Here is a 24,639-nt window from a genome sequence, read left to right on the forward strand (position 1 = left end):
AAAGCTAATCAATACATGATTGTCCAAGAAATGCATTTCCACCCTTACCTTCTAAAAGAGGGCAGTCTTCGAATGTTTTCACACTGATTATGTGATAAAGAATAAACTCTCTTCTTAATGTCTGCCAGGTGGCAACACAGTACACTGAGAGGCTGGGAATAGAAGTGCTCCACAATACAGAGCTGAAAAACAAACCAAGAACTAGGGATGTTAATAAAATTCAATCTCCCTGCTACATCTACCTTTTAATGCTTTCTTACTAATACATTGCATATACTACAATGGTAGTAATGGCACTCCTTTAAAAAAATTAATTACAATTCATAAATATTCCATAAGTCACTACAGGACATTGATTATACAGTTGTTACAGTCACATAATAACCTTCTTTGCTATATGTGCTATTAATTTTCAGTACCTCAGCTTTTCCCCCTCTTATGTAACATCACACCTAGCTACAATGACATGATGCTGATCTCTTGTATTTATCACTTCGAAAATCTGATCTGCAATTGCTTCATCCTTGAATTCTTTTACACACAAGGACACAGCCATACACGGTCTAAAACTTGTATGTGCATGTCAGGCCAATGCAGAAGTACTAAACTTTGATGACTCTTTCAAATAAGAGGAGCTGAAACCTATGAAAGACCACAAAGGTCTGTCTTCAAGAAGAGGTACTATGGCCAGGATATTTTTCCTGGCCACCTGTAATCATTGAATCTTATATATCAAAAAATCAGAGAAATTCTAAATGTATATGACATTAAAAGGGCATATTTTACTAGCAGGTTCACACATGGAACTAGGTAAGAAAGAAACCATTTCACAAGCCTGCATTAAAACAGATGACAGGGCCTACAAATTCTTCAGAGAACTCTTGTCTGCAATCCACAAAAACTACAAGGAGACCTAGACACAGAAATACATCTAGATATGAAGAACTATACAAGACAATAAAAACTTAACTATCATGCTCTCTAGAGACTCTTTTTGGAAACCCTCTGAGCTCTTCCACTTTGTCTCCTGAGAGAGGGTAAATATAACTCCCACATTGCTACACAACTGCTTGGAGCACAAGTATTACTTCCTCTGAGGCACCAAGTAAATGACCCTGCAGCTCCTATTTCCCTGAAAAGGCAGGAAATGTGCATCCAGAAATTGTGCCAGAGGAGTTCAAGTGGGGAAGAAACTCTGCTGTAGCCTACTCACACCTACACAACCCAGAGACCAAGGAGCTGGTACAGATGATCAGAACTGGGGACTTCTGTAAGGGGTGCTAGAAAGCTACAAATGAATCTATAGCAAAATACAGCTCTTTCTGCCCACTAAGCCAGGTCACCCTTTTAAACCTAACCTTAAAATATCATTGGTTTTGTGGCACAGTAAGCTTTTATTTGCTTCTTCATACAGGTCCTACAAGTTTGCTCTTAAACCCTTATCAGTAAAGATTTTAAAATATCCATCTGTTCACAGATCCAAGGATATTTCAAAAGGATATTTTTTCATGCAATTCAGAAGTACTAGGACATAAGAAATCTTTCAGTGCCTAGTAATTACTCAGTGTTTTCACAACCATTATTTGAATTCTTGTTACCACTGCCTACCTGAAATCCTTTGATAAAATTCTGTACAGAAAAGTCATGGTACAGGAATATATTGATGAGAACCTGCAGAACTTTTTCTCCCAGTTTGAAGGGAAACCGGGATGTCAGAAGCAGCTAAAAGGGAGACAAAAAGAAGAAGTAGCCACAGCAGAAACTCTCTCCTGAATTCAAATCAGTAAAACTTATATGTGCAACTTGGTAGAACTCTTAGTATGTGTTAACATTCAACTAAATGAGATACTAAATACACTGCCAGCTTCTAAAAACAGTATTTCTACTAAAATATCCTTGCAAAGATTGATTTTTAAAGTTTATTATTTTACTGCATTTTCCTAAGTATCTTTCACTAATGCAACATTTTAAGTTAATTTTGCTTAATGCTATTTTTGTAAAAGTACAAATAGAACAGAGACTGCTGTAATAAACAATGATACCACTACTTTCAGCACGTGTTAACAGATTTTGAAAATCCTGTGGTCTACCAAGAATCCACAGGCACAACATTTACATGGCTTGAACATATGGATAACTCAGCTAATGTTTGACAGGTGGCAAAACTCAGGCTGAACTTTATTTTTCAGAATTTTAGCTAAGTTTCAAAGCTATCTTTTTCTGGAACAAAGTAAAACTGAAATTACAGCTCAACTTTAATGAAGAAGTGTGAATGTCAAAGTGTAATTGCACAAGGCAATGCAAATGGAAGATGAAAGCAGGTGTGTGTATGTGTGTCTCAGTATGAGAAGAGAGCTCTCACTATTACACTACTCTGCACCTGCAAGTAGAAACATCTAAAATCCACAGCTCTCAGGAACAGAGTCCTTTCCAAAACCTTCAAACAAACCTGCATCTAAAGGCTACGCATGTAAACTGTGTTTCAATACACACACACTCCTCATTTCTGTTTAGAAATGGAGTTACCTTGTCAATTATAGTAGACAGGTGCTCCTTACAGGAAAGGGACTGGAAAAGCTCTATGCACAGCAGAGAGGACACTGAGTGAGGAAGTAGTCTGTGGATAATCATTGGTGATGTAGCAATTCCAAAAATCAGCACTAGAGGTAATTCATGGATATGCTGACTGGATAATGGGGGAAGAGGACAAAAAAAGTAATAGTTACATTATAGAAGCTTGTGTAACAAATGCATTATGTTCCTACTACAGCACTGAGTTTCAATGCAGAAAGGGGTAAATTAAAAGATTTGCTGCTGATAAACCAAAAGAAGAATTCTTTTTTAATTTAATAAAATTAAAAAGAAAGGATGCTATTTAAAGCCCTAAAGTAGATAAGAAAATGAAACTCCATTTTCAGATTCAGATTTCAGAAAGTGGCACAAAAAGCATCATTTCCATAAGTTTTGTGCTGATCCTAGCTTCCCAAAAAGTTATATTCAGAGAGCTGAGTCTTAAAATAGGATTTTTTAAAAGATACAAAGAAAAAATAAAAAGCTACATTAAATAGGTAACAGCCAAGAAAACGTACAAGATTTACACCTTTTAATAAAGTCAAAATAAATACGAAATATCTCCAATGTCCAGAGATAGTGAGTGTTCCAATTACACTTTAAAAAATTTCCAACTTCTCCAGATTAAACTTCAGATAATTTTTTAGTATTTGCTTTAGAACTGAAAATCAGGACTGAATGTGTATTCTTGAGGACAGCATACAATTTATACAAAATACAATGTTTTCACTGTATTTTCAGTGTTTCCATTTTTAGTGGTTTCAAGGAGGTACAAAATATGCTATCTTATATACCTTCTAGGTTAAAATTGTCAACTTATTCCTTTCCTTTGTTTTTGCCACAGCAACTTTTTGACTTTGGATTTTAATTGTTATCCCACAATTACTTTGTTTCTCTAACTCCTCAAAAGAAATAGCTGAAGACAAACATAAAACCAATAAACTTCATACATTACTGTCCACTCTTGATAATCTTAGAGAATCTTAAAAAGGAATCAGAACTTGTGATCAACAAATCATAGGAATTTCTCACATTTGTCCACTTCACCTTTATTATTAAACATGTTTAAGACTGAGATGAAGATAATAACACAAGCTATATAATTTCTTGCTGTTAGCACAAAAAGTGAATTGCTGAGGAATTGCAGCCCCAATTCTAACAGCTCCAACCATGGACTTAAGTGCATGGTGCTCTTTTTGGAAAGCAGCATGAGTTTTTGATCAGCATGCCTGAGATTACATTAAGGAAGACAGAAACAGAATTACATGAAGGAAGACAGATTACATTAAAGAAGAACAGAAGTACAGGAGCACCTGAAGTAGTCAGCTGCTGCTTACAGATCCTGGCCAGCTGGGGAAGTTTTATATACACCCCTATTAGTAAGCTAGTGACCTTCAGGAGCAGCATCACCTCAGTAGTCACACAAAAATACACTCTGCAAACAATTTTAAAAGATCTAGACATCTTGAAAATTTAGTTTCACATTCACAAATTTTTCAACAACTAGTACCAGTAAATCCTATCATGTGAAGAATTCAATCAGCCACCCCTTATCTCAACCTGGCCCTTAGGCACTCTGGTTCACAGTCTGAAGTTTAGCGTTAGTGTAATTTACCCCTAAAACATAGCAAGTAGTTTTTGCTCAATCACTGCTGCAAAGAAGCAGCACAATATTTGATTCCAATGCTTCACTGGCCTAAGTTAAATTTCAAAACAGCTGCAAACAGAAAACAGGTAAAGGAGTGGAAGAACTAAAGTTCAAGTCACATTACCTGCTGATGACTATGAAGTCTTGAAGAACTTTTGTGGTGAAACTTTCCATGTCTCTGAATATGACTACAACTGGAGGAGACTGCCAGTGTCTAGAGGAGGAATTTCTTTTTTTGCTTGGAGTTTCAGAATCTGTTTTCTTTAAAGCCATTAATTAAACATTAATACACAGAAGCCAGCAAAATAAAAAAGACTGAATCATATCTATGATATTACAGTACTCCAAATTGACATGACTAACTTTTTGTGAGCTGTATTTATTATTAGCACCCAAAACTGCCATTTTTCTTCCTTCTGTTTGGCATAGCATGAAGTACAAAGAATAAAGAGATTTTAAACACACAATCCAACAATGACAAAAATAGCTCTGAGAGAGAGAACTGGTGGAGTTCTGTTGGGAATGCAGGAGATTTGAATTGTGTACACAGACACTGCTTATTTTCTATATCTTTACCCAGTAATAAAAAGACCATGCACTCAGTACACTTTGGTTTATCACACTGCTCTAATGAAGTCATCAGGAAATCAGCTGTAACTTGTATTCATGACAGAAACAAAACTTAAAACTTCAATAGCTTTAGAAGACAAAGATACAAAAACATTTTGAAAGTTATTTCCTTACTGCTTGCCAATGTAGTGTGGGCTGCAGATGACATCATGGCCCTTTAGCACTAATACAGTACCTTTGCCCTGGATGGCTGCTCTTCTGTAAAGTTTTGTTTTAATAAACAAAATAACTCAGCACTCCTGGGAGAAAAGCATCTGGCATGAAGCTGATACTGCATTTTAAGCTTCCAGTTCCCAATTAAACATATGATAAAATAGTACTTCTTGCTTGTGTTTGATAATTCTGACATTCATACATCATAGTAACTAACTCCACAATGTTTCTATGTGTCACATATTATATTCAAATCACCTCAATATCACGTTATTTTTAAAAAATTAACCTTCGGCATTTTCTCACAGAGAGCTGAATTATTAAATTTCTGTTTTAAACACAAAGCTGGGTTATTAAATTTGTTTTGAAGGTCAGACATTTTGATAAACTGGGGATAAAAAAGGCCAACAACATACCTTTGTTACACTGTCATACCAGCTGATGAGAGAAGGCATTGAACAACGTATTCTATTCTGTGAAACCTGCACACAGTCCTCATCTTCCAGTGAGTCCACATCTATATCACACTTCATCAGCTGTCCCATCAGCTTCTGCATCAGATTTTTTATGCCTTCACAAAACATTTTGAGAAACGTGGTAAAGACATTTGGTTATCTGGCAACACTTCTCTGTCTCATGCTATAAGAAATGACCCCAAAGTTATCATTTCCCACATTTCTAATTACTCTCCTTCTCTCTCCAGAATGCACATCTCATGCTCCTGAAAGCATTAATGATATGCATGCTGTTCATGCAAGTTGCCTAGATGGCAACAACTGAGGTTAAGATGTTGGTCTTCCATCTTCTTAACTGCTATGCTACAGCTAAGGAGCTTTGCAATCTTCAGTGTTTTAAACTGAACTGGATACCTCTCAAAATACAGTAGGCATTACTGCTCTGCTTACATAGGTTTGAGCAAATCTTTGGAAAGTCTTCAGGACCCCTCTGTCCATTACTCTTGCATTTAGGGGCAAAAGCTAGAGTTCCTACTTGATTTGATACCATATTCAAAAGAAGCAGCTACACTATTGCAGTATTTACCTGGGCAATCTTTGGCTTCCAGCAAGGCTACATAAGGAGTAATGTTATCCTGAAGAACATCTGAGAGACCTCTGAAAGTCAAGTCATGATCTGTAACATTCACACCTAGAAAAAAAAAAAAAAAGGACAAAAATTTTAAAATCTAAAATTTTAAGTAATTTTTTCTCATGACTTGTGAGCACAATGATTGGACAATAAACCGAACAGTAGACAAAAACCAGAAGATACCTCAAATATTTAAGGAAAGAATGAAAAGTATCATATCAGCTGTGAGGAAAGATGAAAAATTAGCACAAGATCAGACATACATGTTGACAGTCCCTGATTAAGCGTAACAAGGAGTCACTGTGAATACCCTTCATCATATAGCTTGGTGGGGTTTTTAAAAGAAAGTTTTCCAAGGGTGCAAATTTGCAATAAGGACTGGTTTTCTAACATCCCTCAGAAGCCACCCACAGCCATGTAAGGCCTGCAGACAAGAAGCTAAATTCACCTCCTCTAGAAGAATACTGCATCCATACCTGGATCCTCTCATGGCTCATGTAAAGAGGAAAATTACTGTAATTTGCTGTGAAACTCAGTCTGAATTCACTATGAACTACCTAGTATTTACTGCCTTTGTAAATATCCTTAATCGACAGAAAAAAAAAAAGAACAAGCCCCTCAAGGAGGCAATTCAGAACTTTGTCCACAGAAATATTTGAAGCAGTAGTTTTTCACTTTCTATTGCCTACAAAAGTTGACTACCATCCAATCTTTGTTAGTGCCTACATGGTCAGTTTGAAGCACAAGCCTGATTTTAATTTCCCTAAAATAATCCACTGAAAATGTAATCAACATGCCTTGAATCAGGTTTAGGATTTATAGGTACAAACCTCCAAAAAAAAGGAGAATGGAAGAAAAAAAAAATACTTCAGAACTTCAATAACTTCATCTCCAGCTATTTTTTTCCCCCCTGTGCTCTTTTCCCAAGACAAAGACATTACTTTCCTTCATGTAAATTTGCACTGCAAGAACACTTATCAGAAGTTATACAATTCCTATGGTTAAGTAGTAGAAACCACCAAGCATGCTGGTGGCAGAAACAGGGACCTAATCAAAGTTATCTCCAGTGCCTCCAACAAAAAACCTCAAATCGCTCCCAGCTGCTTAAGAGAGACCTGTAGGGGAGTTGTTGACCTACTGGACTATTAAACAACATAAACAAAAGGGGAAGGAGGTTTTATCTGACTTCCTTCTCCCCACCCAAGCTCTTCTGTTGACATGTTTGAGGCTGATATTGCTCACAGTAATTGCTGGGATTCAGTAAGTTTCTTTGATGTGTCTGTGACATTTAATCAGATGTACATTACAAAAAATATCTTAAAAAAATTACCTAAGACAAGAGCTGCAGTAGGGATTTCTCTGAACTTCATCCTGCAAGTCCATTCTGTTTTCTTCTCTTGAAAGTCAGAATGAGACCGGCTCAAAAAACGCACCAGATTATCAAGCAACTGCTTATTCAAGTTTTCCTGTATTTTCTGCAAACATACACAGAGAGAATTGATCTATAAAATGTAAAAACACCACTGCATTGTCCTTTTTCTACTCCTTTCCTGCATAATCTTTAATTCTTAAAACCCCAGGGTTTAAAATTCTCCTATGGTCTATAAACCACACTAACTTATTAATTGTGTGGCAAACAGCCATTTCCCATCTTGGAACTTCTGGTCAAGTGCCTCAAGAATAATTTGAAAAGCAAGTGTGTGTGTGTTGTCACAGCACAGGCTTTAAAGAAGGAGAAAAAAACCAACATACTGACAAAGCCTCAGTGATGCAGGCAGAAAAACCCAATATAATTAGTTTCTGGAACAATGGTAATGGAAATTCCTATTCTTCCTGCTCACCTTAGAAAACACATTTTTCTGAGAGATCTAAATGAGAGCAAATATTCTGCTCTTCTGAATCTAGTTTGGGATGAAAGAAGTAAAAACAGTATTAAAAGAAATAATTAAGTATGTTTTATAGGAAAAATACTAAACCATGTGACTCCAATGTTTGCTACACTGCCTTTTGACATTCAGGACTATTTTCACACAACAATCTGCATAAGCAGGAACACACAACAAGGTGACAGAAAGCAGGGGGGGAGATAAAACTTTTAAAAGCAAATATATGTCAGTAGTATTTTGTGTTTCTTTTTTTATCTATGTGCCTTTGAAAATCTGTCCCTCAACCAAGATATGCCTTATGCTAGAACAGACAAAAAACCCTCCTGTACTCTGAAGTTCAGGATATCAATATATACTCTAGAACACGCATGTCAGAAACAAGATTAAACCCTTGCTCCAAACAAAATCATCATCAAGATTTATTAGCAAGAAAAATTAACACACACAGCTGTGAACCTGATTTTAAGCAAAGTGGCAAAGGCTGTCTCTGGCAGCATTAAAGAGGTCACTATCAAAGAGTGACGGTCACATCTCCAGGAGGTAGCACATGATGCCTGCTCAATAGCCTGAACTCCATTTCCATAATACAGATGGGCTTCTGTTGGTCTCCTAAACAACTGATAAAACTGTACACAAAGTAATTTTTGTCTTTTCATCCTCCACTTATTGAAGAATATTCTCCTGGCCTTTCTGATATTGATTGTGCAGCTCTGAACTCCCACCTGATAAATCCTATGCAACTCAGAACAAATTGCAACATGACATTTTGGGAAGAATTTACATCACCAGCATTATAACACCATTGTAACAATTCCTGTATTACCACAGATTCTTTAACAATCTTTCTGAGCTTCTGTTTCAGATTCCATCAAACCCTATACTTCCTGTGATCACTATTGTTTTTGCTAAGCTGACCTAACAAAAACCTCAATTTTTATTCTGCATGATTACAGTATATATTATTTCTTACATTGTGCACTTGTGCCAATGGAATTCAGTCTGCCACAGCATTACACATTTACCTAGTTTTCTAAAATACATCAGAGTCTTTTCTTGGCAAAACAACTTTGTTACTAGCATTGTTTTAATAATGTTCCAGAAAGTTCACCAGGCTGCTCTGCATCTCAAGTGACCAAGTCACTTACTTCCATGGCATTCTCACTCTGGAAAAGTCATGGGAACTGGAAGTTCAGTTACTGCCATGACACCAGGTTTCACCAAGACTATTTGCTATGTGGTCCGAAAACCATTATCTTTATATTAGAGCAAAAATTATTGTATTTTAGCCCTGCACTTTGCTTTTTTGTTTCTAGCCCAGATCCTGGCAGAACAAATTCTCGTCTCACAGCAGAAGAATGTTTCTGTAAGCCCTTGAGGAGATTTATCATAAGAACATTTCCAAGGCCACTTCTGACACCAGAAGTCAAAACTGGGATACACTGTGATACTGAAACTAAAAAAAGTCTAAAATTCACCTTCCAAAAACCAAGGGTAGCTCCTGCCACACTTCTGCCAGCTTTTTAGTTGTGAGAAGCATGAAAGGATGTCATCACCAGATGACAGATGGTGCTGTCACAACCACAGCACAGTTTACGATGGACATACAAAGGCCAAGAGTGCTCTACAACAAAGCGCCTTGGAGGGCAAATCCTCTCTGAACACCTCAGGCAGAGAACCAGGAAAACACAAGCACAAGGCCTGTCAAAAAATCACCAGGCAGCAGTGCCCTGGCAAAACCTTTGGAGAATGTCCTGCTAGGCTCCCTTAGCATGCTACCAGAACCCCTAGAATAAAAGCCCAAACCAGCAAGCCACATGCTTCCCACCTACTCTGCCACGGGTCAGGTTTGCTACACTAGTGTTTGAAAACACCTAAGAAATGAAATCCTGACTAGCTAAAGACCTCACCTACCTGGTCTGATCTCAGAGATGATGCTGCTCTGAGGAGTTCACACTAGAGACTTTCTAAGGCCCCTTGCAACCTAAATTACCACACTCTTTTAGATGTAAGAACAACCATCAGCTCCATGTTTGCCAACAACAGAATAAAAGGATGATTCAAAACTCAGTAGGAAAGATATCACTGATACACCAGAGGCAGAAAAAAAGTCTCTGTAGAAGCAGAAATAACTTCAGTTAATCTGCCCTTGGGCAATTCAAACTCTAAAAAAATACTCATATCAATATGTCAGAATGGGAGGAATTGTCTTCCATCAGGAGGAGTAAGACCAGAAGAAAGTATCTGGAAAACTCCTATCAGCCTCAGAGAAAACAAGGGTAGGAACAAAATTAGAGGAATTTATGAGCTTAGCCCAAGGGTCCAGATTTTATGCTACATGCATCTGGCTTCTACTGCACATTCAAAAACAAACTTTGGAAAAATCATTCTCCTTAATGTCTATAGAGCCCAAGGGCAAGCAGAGGAATATGGAATACTTGCCTAGAATCCATGACACTGAATAGAGGAGGGAAGGAAATCTGCTGTATGGAAGCAATTATTCATACTATAATGCAAGCCAGCTGGCTGTAGGGACACAACAACAGCATGCCATGTAACACACAACAGTCAGGAGGCCACAGTTCAGCTTGAAATTAACTCTGACTCCATTCACACGTCCATACTAATTCAACAGGCCATATTTGCAGCAGTGTCACTCCATATTTGACATCCATGCAGCTGTGTTCACATAAATCCATTGTGAATCCTGGGCTGCTGTGTATGAATTCTGGAACACTGAGGTCAAGACCAGCCCAAAATCCTCAGAGGGCTGGCAAGCATTAACTGAACTAAAACAGCAGTATGCCAGGAGTTAATAAAGAAGACAATTAGTAGGAAGAGAAGCTTAGAAGCAGCAGCTTGAAGCTGCAAAAGTGTACAGTTCTGTGGTTACAAGTAATGTATACTTGATGCATCTATTATTACTACTTTATATTCTGGACAGTCAATATTTCTGGCCATCCCATTGCTTCAACTAACTGCCATACATTTTTAAGCATGTCAAAAAGATCCCCAGAAACAAAGAAGCAAGCAGCACTGTTACAAATGCAAAGCACCACTTTGGTGTGAGGCACAAGACTCACTTCTGTTTCAGATTTGATCTGGTTCCATAAAGACTGACAGGTGACAAACCGTAGCTCAGTGTCCTCTGAATCATTGCTTGTGCATCTGAAATCATGAGCTGGAAACACAGAAAGCAAATGAAAGCACAAATAAACTCATGAAAACAAAACTTTTTTTCCTGAGAATAAAAAAAAGGGCCCAATTGTACATATATATTTCAGGGAGATGACTTTTCTCTTAAGCAATTAATTAATTGCTGGTATTTGGTAGAATAAGCAAGGGAACAAGCAGAATCTATTACCCAAGTATGCAGGCAAAAGGTAAAGAAGAGGTTTCTATCTCAAGTCCTAGATAAGCTAAAGACTAAATCAGAGCAAACAGCCTATAACAATAAAGTAAAACAAACATCATCATCATCTTGCTCTTGTCTCACAAAGCTTTGTGGGTCCACTTGGCTGCCATTCAATGGAGCACCAGCTGTGGCTTGATCTCTAGAAAAGAGCCAGCTGATGAGCATAATCTCCTACAGCACTAAACCCACCCAAACCAGGTCTGTAAATAACAAATAAGAGACATCCCTCCACCTCCATTTTCATTGTCTCCTCTATCACCTCACTTGTACCCCCCAAGAAAAATCACTTAGAATACATAACCAACTCTGATTACACAGATCTTAAAACTTTTAGTTGAAGAAAATCCAGCCACCACATTATCTGGTAACATATAATAACATACCAAGGCATAATATCCTTTTTTCACTACCAAAACTCAAACTATAGGCACAGATGTCCTCAAAAGGCCTTTTGTGGGCTGTGACAGTATTATCAACTATTGATGCAGAAGAGTTCCACAACTAAAACTTCCCATTGGACAAGACTGGGCTTACAGACTGGACAGATGCACATCCAAGTACATATTTTAGAACACCACTCTAACCAACTGCTGTGAAACTGTGTCCTCTGCCTCTCTCTTTTAGGGCTACTCCAGTCAAATTTATTTTTCCACCTCAAAGCATTTGCTAACTAGAACAATATGCTTAGTAGTTTATCCAAGCATGTCTAATCTCACAAAAACAAAACCATAATATCCAGTAAGGGGTAAAATTTCAATGTGGTCTAAGTGCATAGGCCTTGGTTGCTGCAATGACGAAAATGTGACCTCACTACTTTCCTCTCCATCTTTTTCATATAAATTGTCAACCCATTTGACAGCTCTAATGATGATAAAAGTAGTTTAACTTGGGAATAAAAACAGTAAGTTTCCCAACTGAGTCTCAAATTGCAATTATTTAAGATACATTATTTCTGGTTCCAAGAAGAGTCAGTCCTCAAATGAAAACAGACATGCATACACATCTAGAGAAAATGTATAGCAAATATTTACTATCCACAGCAAATACTAGTGGACAGAAGCCACAAGTGGCTTTTCTTCCTTCTTTTCCAAAAGAAACTTAGGCAAAATACCTAATGTATTTTGTATATAAAATACAAAATGTGAGCTTTAAGGATGGGATATAATGTCTGACTCCCAGAGCTTAAAAATGGCTCATTCAGATCTTCAGGTGAATTGTCTGTTAGCAAAATACTTATGGTAGCATGGTGAGGAGTCATCTTGTAAAAAAAAGTGAAAAGACAAAGATGGCTATACAATCTTGATTGCTGGAGATGAGAAAAACCCAGTATTTACTCTAGCCAATAATTTGCTTGCATTCCTCCAAAGGAATGAGTTTTCAGCAATCAAACAGTAAGAGAAAACCTCACACAACTATCACAGAACTCATGATATGAACTCAATCAGATATGATAAAGCTTTCAGGATTAACCCTTCTCAAAAACAGAAACATAAATGAAAATGTACTAACCTGTTTTATCAGACAATCTTCTCTTCTTGGTACTTGGTTTAAAAACAAAGCAGCCCTAGAGAACAGCAAAAAAAACCCAAACAGATTTCAATACAAGCATCAATCTGACTGGCTCCAGAGGCCACTTCATTGTTCTTTTATTTCAGTGCTCCATTAAAACAATAATTTGCACTGAATTGCCAGCCTCTTAAGAGTATCAAGTTACACGTTGCCCCTTTGTATTTGTGCTTCAAGCTGGAACACTAGTGGAAGCAGTAACCCAGCACACTTGTTAGGAATTTTTTCATCTTTCCAGTATGTTTTGCAATTCAACCATCAACTGGGCCAGCAGCAGATTCTTTAAATGTCTCAAAACCTCCAACAGGTTTAGAATTAAAAGGAAATTATTCCCTGGGGACACATCAGTACGGTTTTCTCAGTACAGTTTCAGTTAAATACAAAACAAAAGGTAAGAGGCAGAGATTAATGGAAAACTCAATCCAGAATAATGCAATGAGCATTATTAAGTCACTTACAAAAGGAAATGACATGCCCAAGCCACAGTGAACTGCATCCCAACTCAAAAAGTAGGTGGTTAGAAGCAGAATGACAAATGGTTGGGAAAAGGTTCATATAAAACCCTCTGTTCCAACAAATTCCTGTAGAGAGAAGTAATCTCCCAGTTAGACCTATTTCATCACTCAAGCATTAAGCTTTGAGTTCTTTAAGATTTTTTTCATTTTCTTCTAGAAAATCTGAAATTTCTTCCCCCAGCCTCTCTACAGAAGTTCATCTCTTTTGAAGAGTTACTGCACTGCCCAACTCTCTTGTGAGGTTCCTATGCTACAGCAAGGGGAAGGAAACACCTAAGTGCTGGAAATAAACAGATTGATTCAATGGAGATGCTTATACAGGGACTGCTGAACTCAAGCTAGCATAGTTCAGACACTAAAGTAAGAATGATGTAGTGGAAATCAAACACCAGAGGTATGTTCAATTTTGATCACAGTCACCAGTCTGTTGAGTGACTTCAGACATGTTATTTCCTTTCTTCCACAAGCAAGAAACTGGAGTAAAACACCAATATTTATATTGACCCTCTCTGAAAAACAGCCTCATGAACTGGAGATGCCTTCAGACACATCCCATTTTACCATGTGTGTTAAGGACCATTTAAAAACAGCTGGAGAAAAGTTGTGGTTATTCTACAAGTGCTAAACACTCTGGAACAATTCCACAGCAAAAAGGTGTCCCACGGATTTATTTGTGCTGCTGCATGCACAAATGGAATTGGCCACAGGAAGTATAAATCATATACAAAAAAGAAGAGTGGATGCTTAATCAAACCAAACACAAATGCTGCTGAATGCTTTGCAAGCATTGGCTTTTCCACACCACTAAATGTGGCTGAGAATAAAATAGAATAAAACTAGAACGTAAAACTGCAAAGAAGTATTACATATAAGATGTGGGAGGCAAGGTGAAGGACATGATTCACTGCCAAACTATCAGGCAACAGCCACTGTCAAAAGTGAAATCCAGCTGTTTCAGATTAACTCCTAAGTTTGTTTGGAAGCACTTCACTTCTGGAAGCAATCACCTGCACGGTGCCTTCCACACCAAAGGATGCAGCTGCATATCACAACCCAGTGAAAAACATGGGAGGGGCAGGAGTCTTCCTGTGCTGATAAAACACGCTGTGAACCACTGCTGTTGTTCACTGTATGACCAAACAAGAGATGAAATAAGCTGTGTTTCAATCCAACATTACGATGCAAGCACTATCCCTACTGCCCGCTCTGAACACAGCCCACATAAAAGCTTTCAATTCGGAAATATTAAGGGAATAACAAATATTTAACACTACATGTGGGGGACAGCACTTCTATTTCTTCGCTGAATTAGTTTTGGGGCAGAGAAGCAATGAAGATGGCAGCAAGCAAAGCCACCAGACTTCACCTGGAAGTGACAAAACCTTCAGCCACATAGCCCAGGCTCTGTTCTGGGTGAGATTTACTGGAATTAAGAACGGGTTTTGTTGTGGAAGGAAGGCAGGTGACACTGCGGGGTCACTCAGCACTCACGGTGTTACTCTAGGACTGCCCTGTGCAGGGATAAGCGCTGGACTCCATGGTCCTTGTGGCCCCCTTCCAGCCCAGGAAACGCCGTGATCCTGTGGGACTGACTGCAGTGAGGACAAGCAGCGCCTTGGGCAAGGCGAGGCCGGGCAGGGATGAAGAGGCAGCAAGGCTTTGGGAAGGGCTGGGCAGCGGAACAGGGCAACCGGGAGCCTGGGCACCACCAGGGAGGCGGGAAGGGTAGCGGCGGGAGGAGGCGGGAAGAGGAGCAGGCGCAGGAGGCGGCGGAGCCCGGTGCCGCGGGTCCAGCTCCCACCGACCGCGCTGCTCCCTGGGGAGCCCCCCCGCTCTCTCCGCTCCTCACCTTGGAGACGGAGCACGTGCTCATGTCGCCCCGCGCCCGCCGGTACCGGAGAGCACCAGGAGCAGCAAGAGGAGGAGGAGGAGGAGGAGGAGGAGGAGGAGGAGGAGGAGGAGGAGGAGTTCCCGCGCACGCGCACTCCCGACGCACCGCCCCCTCCCTGCGCGTCCCCGCGCCGCTGCCCTTTCCCTGAGCAGTGGTACAGCCCCCTCTGCGCTGCGCCGCGCGATTCCTCCACCCCCAGCGCAATCAATGGCCTCCTCCTCCCCCTGTAGCCTGAGAATGGTACGGCCCAGCCCGCCCCTGGGCGGGCGGAAAGGAGCGGGGCGGGGGGGGATAAGGGTCGGCCGTGGAGCTTCCGCCGGGCGGTGTGGCCATGGCAGCAGGTTCCTTCCGGAAGAGCATTGCCCTCCAGGTACGCACTGCTCCTTCCCACGGCTGGCGTGGAGCGGTAGTGCCTCCTGAGCCAGGTGTCCCCTCTGTGCCCTCACCACAGGTCCCCCCTGCCCGGGGGCTCACAGTGGGCGCGACCCGCGGGCGCGGGCTGGGGGCGCGCTCTGGGGTTCCCTCAGGGATCGGGATGGATGGAGTGAGGGTGTGAGGGATTGCCGCCATCCCTGGAAGTGCTCCAGGCCGGAGCGGTGGGCTCTAAGCAGCCTGGCCGGCTGTGCAAGGTGTCCCTGCACATGGCAGGGGTTGGAACGAGATGATCTTTAAGGTCTCTGCTAATCTAAACCATTCTGTCATTCCGTGATTACTTCAGTCCATTAAGGATCCCGTGGGTTCGATGATCCCATGAGGTTCGATGGGATCCTTCGTGAGGAAAAAAATAAATTTTCTGTGGTGTTTTGACTTGCCTTTTTTCCAAGGTTGCTTTAACACCTTTTAGGTTTCTATTTTATTGTAGTTTTGCTGTTTTTTACCTGGGCTGAAATTAGATTTCAGATATAACAGGTGTATCCCCCGTGGGTATTTAAACAGGGAGCAGTATTTTTCCTTGCATCTTTGTCTTTTTGCTTAAGTCATTTTTTTCTTCATTTTTCAATTTAGCTTTCAAAAGTTTTGGATCTGCCACCAGAGAATTTAATAAAGTCCATATCTGCAGTTCCTGTGTCCAAAAAACGGTAGCTGTTTACATTTTTCTTACAGTGTTGGTCATGTTTTATTATTTTATGTCATGCCTATTATTGCAAAAGCTTAACAAGGCTTTACGGGAAAAATACAGACAAAAACCCCAAACCATTTATTCCAAAGTAAGTGTAAGATAGTTCAATTGAATTTAATCCTGTATTTTTTTCAAGAAAGCTCAAAGTAAATATAATATAATTGCTTACAAGCCTGTACAAATTACTGGCAGTGCATGGATGGCAAATTCTTCAACACTGATGATCTGAATGTGAAACTCCTTAGAGCCAATGTGAAGTTATCTGGGTTTTTTTTTCAGTGTCCTGCTCGAGAGTTGCAATAATGTTAGCAAGTAAATTTTACTTCTTAATGAGCATGGTGTTTGATTATTCTGATGGTGTTCTCACCATATCTACTTATTGATTGTATTAGAGCAAAAGTGATACTTGGCCTTCTTGTCCAGCTTTCTAAATACTCTGGATCTTCAGATATTTGTGGCTGGGTTATGCTTGGCAATTGCACTTGGCCATATGCAGAGTCAGGTTGGATCTGCCAAATGTCCCCAGCAGGTTTTTTTCTGATTTTCATATGTTGGTTGTTTTTTTTTTCAGGCAGGTTGCTGATTTCCAGCTCTCCATTGCTTCTGTAATAGAAAACAGTTCTGGAGATTGTTTAGCACAGGACCTGCATCTTCAAGCCCAGCAGCTTGCTGAAAGGGTATGCTCATGAATTCATCACATATGATATGTATGCAATAATGAACTTACAGACTAGAGGTGTAAGGGGCATAATCAGATTAAAAAAGTATTCTTTCTGCAAGCATCTGTTTGGGTCAGAATAGTTTGATGGCTGTACTTACTGTGAGTGTACACAGCATCTTCACAGAGATTGGAGAAGCAGCTTTGGTTAAGGGTCCTGTGAAATTGTTGTTTTCAAACAGTTTGAAGTAAACAGTGCTGGTGAAGTTGAGGAAGAAATTCAATGTGTGGTAGCTTGGAAAACTAGACTGCAAAACCCAGCTCTGGAAAGCCAATGGATAAAGTTGGCCTCTGGGGCAAACAGGCCTAACTTTCAAATCCTTTTCTGCTTCAAATTGAGTTTTCTTGTTATTTTAGGTGTGCTAGGTTGGGAAATGGCAGTAGTTGGGGTCTTGATACTGAAAAAAGGACAAATAAAACCAGTTGTGATACTGCTGAGGAGCTAAACTATTTCTCATGCCATTCTTCACTGCTGAGGTGTTGAAGTTATCCATGTCTTGGGCCTGTTCTAGCAAGATAAATATTCTGATTCGGGTGGAAGAAGACCTGACAATGCACAGATATACAACCAAAAGTTCTGAAACAACTGAAAGATTGTCTAGAAACATGAAATAATTCAGGTTGGCAAGGACCTCAGGAAGTTATCTTTTCCCATATCCTCCCCCGTGCAGGTGTTTTGGATGAAGTTGCTGAGGACTTTTGAAATCCAATGAGGTGTTAAAAGCCTCCAAGGATTTGACGGCCTCCATCTCAATCTGTTTCAATGACTGTATCACCACAGTAACAAGTTGTTTTTATTTTTTTTCCTTGTGTGTAATTTTAAAAACATCTGCTATTCCCAGTGTTTAGGAAGCTGCAGGTTTCCTCCCTTCTTTATTGTTGGTGGTTCAGTAAATAATCCTGAAACATTTGTTAATCCTGAAGCATTAACAAACCTCTACAGCTTTACATGGAGGAGCAATTTCAACAGTAAAGAACAGGCCATCAATACAAGCCCCCACACTAAACAGACTATGCCAGCTAGGCAAAGGAAAATAAAAATCCATAATCTCTAAGGAATGTTTTTTTTTGTTGGGTGGTAAATAAATGAGATGCATTTTGTTTAGAGTGGTCATGTCATCTCCAAAGAAGGTAAGTAGTGTTTAAACTAGCAAAATATAACCATGTATCAAAAACTAGCAGAGAGAAAAAAAAAAAAAATGCAGGCAGTTTTTCTCATCATAAACAGTTGATGGAGTGCCTCAAGGTTCAACAGAATGCTCTTAGTGCTTCTGAGGAAATGGGCCACAATATTTGAAATGCAGGTATTTAGGTTAGACAAAGAGAGATGGAAGTTTTTCCAGTTAACTTAAATAGTAGGGCCTTGAGATAATAGATGAGGCAATGTGCTTTGAAGTACTGAAAATTGTCTTATAGAAAGTCAGACTGGTCTTGTTTCCCTGGGCTTTTGATTTCATTTGGCTGGCTGGTTCCTGTTTCATTTTTGAAGTACTGTTACTTCTTCGTGGAGGGGACGTTGTGTTAGGTTTTTTAGTGCTTCTGTACTGCACAGTGGCATCCTAGTCCAAGCCTTGGGCACAGGGACATCTGGTTACTAAAGGACCACGGGGCACTTGGAGAAGAGGTGGTTAAAGCTGTCCAGAGGGTAAATGAGCACTCTTATTAAAGAGAGATAAAAACTATTGATGTGACAATTGACAGATTATGGGGAAAACATTTATCAAAACAAATGTTGTGGAGAAGTCCAGTGGGTATTTCTATTTTCTCTCCACCCCATAAGTAGAAGGGACCATTTGTAAAACAGTAAGGTGGAAAATTCAGTGTCAACACAGTAAATGTTTTTTTCATGTAGCTTGGGAGTTAGCATTGGAATTTGTTGTTAGCAGAGCTTGTGAAAATAAAAGCATTTCAAAGCTAGCTGTGATTTCTCCTGGACAGGTGACTGTCTAAGCTGGAGATCTAGCATGGGGGTACAATTTCCTCTTCATGGTGATGAGCTTCAGTAGGATCGTAGCTTGCCTCTCTCATAAATGCTGACCGAGTGAGAAGGTGATTGTGACATATTTTTATATGCTTTTCATCCCTCTTCTTCCTTTTTTAGACAACTTCTTGACTGTGAAAGACAGCTAGTTTAGTAAGAAACTGAGACCTGACAGGTTGAGATCCAAAGCTCTTGGCCTGTGAAGAGACCCAAATTCCTGTTGACATTAGGTGTTGGTTGGCCAAATATGCCAGGTTCAGAATTTTCAAGACATGTGCCTTATGGGAATTGTACATGAGATTTTTCATAAATTGGCCTTTAATATCTTTATTTTGTCACATGGGGTGCCACAGAATGTTGTCACTTAACTTTTTTTTTTTGTTAAGTGCTGGCAGCTACTGTGTAAGTTGTCAAATGTATCTCAGCTGTTGTCTGTACAAAGAGTTCAACTACTGCTCCCAATCAAAAGGAAGCACAGAGTGTGCACAGGCAGGGTTTGAAGTGGAACATATGTGTGGCATTTCAAGCTGAGTTGTATTCAGAGCTTATTAAGCATGAATGGGAAATAATACAATTGTCCCTTTTCCAACAGCATTGATGAAATGATCCCTTTATGATTGCTTCAAACAAATAAATAACATTTAATGTTTACAGTGGATTAAATTAATATTCACAGTGGATTGAATGACAGTTTTCCAGGTCACCTGTTTTCATTCCAAGTACCTGTTTTATTTTATTCTCTTAGCTACAATGTGATTCAGTAGTGAGTGCAATCAGCGCTGGTCCAGGAACAGTGAATTTTACAATAAACAGAGAATTATTGGCAAAGGTGAGTAGTGTCTTTCAAGTGCTTTAAGGTAAAAATAACTTTTCTCAGTATAAAACTATAGAATACCTACTATTTATTGTCTTAGAAAGATATTTTCTATGTAAAATTGTCCTTCACAAGTTTTCCCTGAGGATTCCTGTTGCTGATTTGTTACGTAGGCCTAGAATTTGAAATTAGGCTCAAGAAAGTTTCCTCTTGTGAAGAAACAATGCATCTACTGTTCACTAATAATCATAATGTTTCATTTTCATCTCTCTCTTTGCTTTAAAATGCAGGCTTATTACATCTACTTTGAGTTTTTACAGTGTACAACTCAAAAGTTTTCATCTTATAAATACTTTTGGTTTTGTCTGACATAGAAGTATTTGATAGCAAATCTTTTATTACACACTTTGCTGGAAAAAAAATCAAGGGGAAAAAGTCCCAAAGGGAAGATGTATTCCTCAATATCCTGACTGTAGTATACATATACATTGTAACCAAGCCAATGGCTATTAGAGAATAGGTCTATAGGTCAATTTTGTGTATATGTCTAGCTTGCCTTCTTAGGTGTTATAATAAGAACAGAATTTTCAGATGCCGTTTCTTCAAAAAACAGCTGTTGCAGAAAAACTTTGAAGTGATTTTTTTTGAGTGAGAAAAATGAGAAAAATTTCCACTGAATGAAGTGAGATTTCCACTTTATTTCACTTTGTTAAAGGCTTCTGTTATCTTCAGGAAGCTTGTCTAGTTCATACAGCTTCATAGATTAGGTCTGTGGTGCACTGGCCTGTGTGACCTGACACATTTCAGTTTATGTAGGGGCTGACTTGGTGCTATGAGCACATTACTGACAAAACTTACACAAAGTGTCTTGAGGAATACTTTAAGGTATTTTACACAGCCTCCAGACTTTGAAAGCAGACATGTTTTAGTACAGATCATTCATACTGGCCTTACAGACTTCAGGTGGGAGAGAGAAAGAAGAATTATTTGGACACATTAGGGTGGAAGAGTTGGCTTTCTTTGGCACTAAAAGAGTAGAAGGTTTTCACAAAATTTAGTCTTAATTTTCACCAGAACTTTGCCAACAGTTTCTCTTAGATTTTTTATTTGATCAGATACAGCTTTCTAAAGTTAGTGGCGTTTTTATCTGTGTATGAGACCTTGTTTGCTTGGCAAACCAGCTATCTAATTACTAATGTGAATAAAGGATGTGGGATCAGTCTCCTTTGTGGCTGGCAAACAGTTTTCCTGGCAATGCTTTCTGTTGATGAAACTCTTGTGTGGTTGTTTTTTTGTTTTGTTTTTTTTTCAATTGTGCTTTAGACTGTGCTGCAGCAGGTGTGGAAAGATGGCTCAGAGTATGGAGTAAAAAGTGAACTTTTCTCTACAGTTCCCAGACAAAAGGCAGTGGTTGAGTTCAGGTAAGCACATCTGAGGGGTCCTTTGAGACAAGTTCCTTGTCTGATGATTGGTATTTTCTGCTTGATATTCATTGCCGTAAAGTGGGATGCCTGTGGTGTTAAACCATATTAACCAATATTATATTTAGCTGTATTTGACACTCTGATATGTTCACCAAGTAGAATATAAATTATATTCAGGGATTTGAGGCTTTTTCTCAGAACATGTTTTTGGTATTTAAGGAGTTCATGCCTTACACAGCCTTCCATTAAGGATGTTCTCATTTAACACAGAGTAGCATTCAGTTTTTAAGAAAGCTTCTTTTTATCTTGTGAAGAAACAAAATCTGAATTTCCAGGCAGTAATGAATTTCTTTTTGCACCTCAATACCTTCTTCCCTGACTTGTTAAAGCAGGCAGGTATTTGTTTATTGCTGCCCCCAAAATTTTTTTCCAGTACAATTTTGTTGACTGTCACCTACTCATGGAATGAGAAGTGGCTGACTCAGATTTTTATGTATAAATATTTTTGTTGAGTGATATTCCCTGTGCAGGCTTTGATAGTTGTAGAAAGTAAGAACTTGGCTTTAATTTGGAGGTTGAATTTTCATAGCTGAACTTTCTTTTTTGTTATCTGGGCAAAGCATTGTGTAGAGAGTTGGATTTTTGTTGTTTTCTTTGTGGGAGCAGGCATTGCTGGAAAGATGTAATTTTGGTTGCTGATCCTTGTACACAAAATCTCTCGTCCTGGTTTATCTCTGGAAAAGACATTGGGAGAATGATCCATATGTCCAAAGCTTGTAAAAAGTGAGAAGATATTTTTGGTTCTTTTTCACCAGCACGACTGGGCTTTGGTTAGATTTTTTTCAGTTGTTTGTGGGATGGTTTAATCACAACAGTGTTAACTGATGCTGGAAGGAAAGCTGGTTGGCTAGGAAAACTTGCTGTCTAGGACAGATGCTAATCAGGGAATCTTATGGGAAAACTGAAAATGGAGCTTTTATTTCAGCTCTTCTAGAAGGATGAGTTGGATTCTTTTAACTTGGTGATCTGGCAGTTTTGTCCACTGAACAAATGTTATTTGTTAAAATCTGTTACAGCTCCCCTAATATTGCCAAAAAGTTTCACATAGGACACCTGCGTTCCACCATAGTAGGTGAGTGTGCATTTCCCTGCCTCCTGGGAGGGCTGCTTTGTCTGCCTGCCTCACTTGGCAGGGAGCACTGCTGCCATCTCCCTGCTCGGGTGTGAGTGGCCCTGTCAGGGCCCCTTGCTAATTAAAACCTTTCTGCTCATTATGCAGGGAAGAAAAGAGCGTGCTGTGTTGCTGGCAGATTTATCAAGTCGCACATAATATAGTTTTATGACTGTGAATATTAAATGAAGTAGCTTCAAATTGGTCTTCAAAGACACCCAAGGCAGTTTTTATTGAGGTGTTAGGAGAGTCCTTTGAATTTTACATTCTCAATTTGTACTGGACTGCAGAGCAGTTCAGATCGTTATGTCTTGGTGGCTGTCCTGCAAAAAGCTTGCTTTTATATGCTAATAACTTTATGCCAGTATTACTGAGATAGTCGCTGTAATTTCTAATAGAATAATTAATAAATTCCTTGTGCAGGGCTCTAATGGTATATGGAAAACTGTATTTGTCCCTTATTTCCTGATCTCACAATAAAAACTAGTAGGTTGTAAGAGAAGATCCTACAAAATCTGTGTATCTAATAATTTATCAGTTTTTAATTAGACTTAATTAATCATTTATATTTATTAATGATGTAAAGTAATTGCTTCTTCCATGGACAGATAGTCGAGTGAAATGATGTATTTTGGGGTTTTTTTATGTTCCATTTCTGGATCCTTTGTTACATAAAAAAAACCTCTTTCAGAAGTAGTTCTGTAGAGCAATGGTTGTCCCAGAGTAAGACAATTAATTAACTACAGAGAATGGAATTGGAAGTAATTGCAAGCTATAATGTGGTGTTATAACAATACAAGAAGAGAGAGCTTTCTGCATTCTTTACAACAGTATTGTCATTAAAAGGTACCCTTGAAGCATAGGAAAATAGAGGAAGGGATGTGGGTATTTCTTCTTTGTCATTCTAAGGTTATAACTAAGCTCAGGGAGAGATGAAGGGTTTTTGTTGTATGAGCACTGGAACTTACTTATGTGTCCTTACATGATATGACAAGTTTGGAGCATAGTCTGTTAAGTGCAGAGCTCAGAACTGCTCCAGCAGTCTATAGAGATTCAGGACTTGATGTTCTCTTTTTAGCATCACAATTAACAGCATTTTGTGAATTTTGAGTGCTTGCCTAACCTGGTATGAGGGTGCCTGACTGTGATGGAATTATGTAGAATGCCACTTATTTGTGGCATTTGTGAACTTATACTTGGCAGTATGTGCATGTAAATCCATTCACCTATGTATGTTTCTGTCCCTGCTGTGTGAGACACTTTGTGGCACTGTTGAGATGCACAGCTTTTCTTTTCCTGCTCACAAAGGAACTTGCTTTTTACAACTACTGCTACTGCTGCTTTCAGTTGTCGGGTGTTTTAGCAAATGCTGTGGAGTATTCCATCTGATTTCTTTTCCTCTTCATTTTGAATACAGGTGATTACAAAACCAGAAAACTATTCCATAGGGATGAGAGATTACCTGCAACTGAATAATAATAGCATTTTTTGTTTCATTACCAGGGAATTTTATAGCAAATCTCAAAGTAGCGCTGGGACATGAAGTAGTAAGAATAAATTACCTTGGTGACTGGGGCATGCAGTTTGGTATGTTTCAATATTTTTTATGCTGTGCTCTTTTTTACTGTATAGTATGGTCTAGGTTTCCAGCTTCAGTTTTTGTAGGCCCATTGGATTCACTCTGTGCTCATAAGGAATGATACCTTGTTTCATGGGGGTAATGTATAGTTAATTTCCTTAAAAAATCTGAACAAAGCAATCTAGACTGATCCATCAGCAGTATGACCTGTACTGATGCTGAAAAAATAACAGGACCAGTTTTATCCAACTGTCCCTCAGTAGCTTGTCTCTCAGACTAAATGTGTATTTTGGGGGTTATATGTTTTGGTTTGGGGTTTGGCTCTTGGTTGCTTGGTTTTGAGGTGCTTTGGTTGGTTTTTGGTTTTGTTTGTTTGTTTGGTTTTTTTTTTTGTTGTTCCTTTTCTCATTATTCATAGAGTGTAATTAATTTCCACAACAACCACATTTTGGTACATTGGGGCCCAGAGAGTTT

At 39.0% G+C, this 24,639-nt stretch overlaps 2 protein-coding genes across 10 annotated transcripts in view; one reads left to right on the forward strand and one right to left on the reverse strand.

Annotated features, from left to right (window-relative positions):
* The window catches only part of ORC3 (origin recognition complex subunit 3), a 35,151-nt gene extending 19,666 nt beyond the window's left edge, over window positions 1-15,485 (reverse strand). For all 5 annotated transcript variants that reach the window (XR_011681688.1, XR_011681687.1, XM_071443315.1 and 2 more), the window contains exons 1-10: window positions 15,317-15,485; window positions 12,896-12,950; window positions 11,055-11,152; window positions 7,419-7,563; window positions 6,044-6,148; window positions 5,419-5,573; window positions 4,344-4,480; window positions 2,527-2,686; window positions 1,609-1,722; window positions 49-182 (exon numbers count right to left, since the gene is read on the reverse strand). Coding sequence is in view for 3 of the 5 variants with exons in the window: in XM_071443315.1 (XP_071299416.1) it covers window positions 49-182; window positions 1,609-1,722; window positions 2,527-2,686; window positions 4,344-4,480; window positions 5,419-5,573; window positions 6,044-6,148; window positions 7,419-7,563; window positions 11,055-11,152; window positions 12,896-12,950; window positions 15,317-15,340 (1,127 nt within the window). In the remaining 2 variants the exon portion in view is untranslated. The remainder of the gene's footprint in view (window positions 1-48; window positions 183-1,608; window positions 1,723-2,526; window positions 2,687-4,343; window positions 4,481-5,418; window positions 5,574-6,043; window positions 6,149-7,418; window positions 7,564-11,054; window positions 11,153-12,895; window positions 12,951-15,316) is intronic.
* RARS2 (arginyl-tRNA synthetase 2, mitochondrial) overlaps window positions 15,474-24,639 on the forward strand; it is a 34,693-nt gene continuing 25,527 nt past the window's right edge. The window contains exons 1-7 of one of the 5 annotated variants that reach the window (XM_071443347.1): window positions 15,474-15,598; window positions 16,364-16,437; window positions 17,050-17,155; window positions 19,923-20,006; window positions 21,315-21,412; window positions 22,492-22,547; window positions 24,090-24,173. In XM_071443347.1, the coding sequence (XP_071299448.1) occupies window positions 15,566-15,598; window positions 16,364-16,437; window positions 17,050-17,155; window positions 19,923-20,006; window positions 21,315-21,412; window positions 22,492-22,547; window positions 24,090-24,173 (535 nt within the window). In that variant the 5' untranslated portion in view covers window positions 15,474-15,565. Of the gene's footprint in view, window positions 15,729-15,878; window positions 16,032-16,363; window positions 16,438-17,049; window positions 17,156-19,922; window positions 20,007-21,314; window positions 21,413-22,491; window positions 22,548-24,089; window positions 24,174-24,639 lie in introns of those variants that run through there. The other 4 variants (XM_071443338.1, XM_071443365.1, XM_071443375.1 and 1 more) reach the window with 4 other exon arrangements.

The sequence above is a fragment of the Agelaius tricolor genome, unplaced genomic scaffold (assembly GCF_023055355.1).
Source record: "Agelaius tricolor isolate 1412-34295 unplaced genomic scaffold, bAgeTri1.0.p SCAF_1, whole genome shotgun sequence".
NCBI lineage: Eukaryota > Metazoa > Chordata > Aves > Passeriformes > Icteridae > Agelaius > Agelaius tricolor.